Source organism: Halyomorpha halys, unplaced genomic scaffold, assembly GCF_000696795.3.
Source record: "Halyomorpha halys isolate HHAL.00 unplaced genomic scaffold, Hhal_1.1 Scaffold102.1, whole genome shotgun sequence".
NCBI lineage: Eukaryota > Metazoa > Arthropoda > Insecta > Hemiptera > Pentatomidae > Halyomorpha > Halyomorpha halys.
In genome coordinates this window covers 834,464-835,952 of record NW_027113828.1, presented here as the reverse complement: position 1 = coordinate 835,952, position 1,489 = coordinate 834,464, and the positions used below count along the sequence as shown (strand labels likewise).

Sequence of the window (1,489 nt, the reverse complement as noted above, 5' to 3'; positions counted from 1 at the left end):
TGTACCTTGCAGAGAGCCCCTATCTCGAGATGCCCCTTACTTGATCTCCGGATCGGTGAAGTGTACCTTGCAGAGGACCTCTATTTCGACATGCCATCCTTACCTGGCTTGATCCCCGGATTGGTGAGGTGTACCTTGCAGAGGGCCTCTATCTCGCTCCAGTACTGCGCCGGTGTGATCGGTAGCTCAAGCATCTCCACCATCTTACGGCTTGTTTCCTGCTCGTTCGTCCCTGTGATGGCTGTCCTCACTTCTTGGTTGAACTTCTTACCATATTTCTTCAGGATCTTGTTGTATATCAACTCGTAAAGAGTTTCGCTATCTAACAACAAATTATTGCAACATTAATGAGGATGAAAATTTATATCAGTAAATATCTTAGGTTTTGTCTATTTATGCACCATTCCTTGAAACAGACTAACAAGTTGAGTATATGTAGAACTGTGGTTAAATGACAGAATATATTACCAAGTATCATCAATATATATACCAGGTATCATCAATATATATACCAAGTATCATCAATATATATACCAGGTATCATCAATATATATACCAGGTACTATCAATAACATTTTAAACACACTAACACTTATACTTCTAGGCTCTATAAGAGAGAGTGTTCAACTGCTTAGGAATAAAAATCTTTATTAAGTTCGTCTATTTTAGCTTAGAATTAGGGATTCTTCTACATTTTGTAATAAAGCATAAGGAATCGTCTTTTTCGAAACAAGTGTGATTGTGTCTTAATTTTTTCCCAAAATATTATTAATTAAATAAATTTACCGAGAATTGTCCCATCCAGATCAAAAATGACATGAGTTACCGGTCTGAAGGAAGAATTCCTGAAAAAATAGAATAACTTGGTCCTTGTGCATAACCCCAAACCTGCACTGAACATCTCTAAACTGTACCCATTACTGAGGTTAGTCGTTCAGAAAGGGTTCGTTCAATATCTAACACCGTAACGATAGCAGGCTTGTCCTAGCCCCAGTTTTCATAGAACTGATGGTCTCATGCGTGATAGAGGGATTGGAAATAGAAAACCCGCAAATACAAATACTCTTGGATGAGCCCAAATTGTAAACCGCAAATACAAATACTGTTGGATGAGCCCAAATTGTAAAAGCTCATTAAAAATCATTTAATTGTAAGGGCCATTTTTTGCGAAAGTATTATCGAATTCAATGCATTTTTTTTGCAACTTATACTGTGACATCAGAGGCATATACCTATCTTAATCATGTAATTCCTGCTTCATAAAACATCTTGTTTCTGGTTGGGCTCTTCACAGACTGTTTTACGGGACTTGGTTTATTTGGGGTTAATAAAACATTTTACCCTAGAAGACTTGTTTACATCGGGACCAGTCCGTGTTACTCCAGGTATCTCGAGTGTTTGTTGAATTTTTATTTGAAATTAGTGTTGAAAAGGGGGGTTGAAATGTGAGACCTTCTACTTATGAACATTTTATGTGTGTATATATATA

At 37.0% G+C, this 1,489-nt stretch overlaps 2 protein-coding genes across 7 annotated transcripts in view; one reads left to right on the top strand and one right to left on the bottom strand.

Annotated features, from left to right (window-relative positions):
• The window catches only part of LOC106677529 (pseudouridine-5'-phosphatase), a 26,487-nt gene extending 25,563 nt beyond the window's left edge, over window positions 1-924 (bottom strand). For both annotated transcript variants that reach the window (XM_014415520.2, XM_067051147.1), the window contains exons 1-2: window positions 787-924; window positions 104-322 (exon numbers count right to left, since the gene is read on the bottom strand). In XM_014415520.2, the coding sequence (XP_014271006.1) occupies window positions 104-322; window positions 787-901 (334 nt within the window). In that variant the 5' untranslated portion in view covers window positions 902-924. The remainder of the gene's footprint in view (window positions 1-103; window positions 323-786) is intronic.
• Cad87A (cadherin-87A) overlaps window positions 1-1,489 on the top strand; it is a 212,838-nt gene that overhangs the window by 140,854 nt on the left and 70,495 nt on the right. The window lies entirely within an intron of this gene.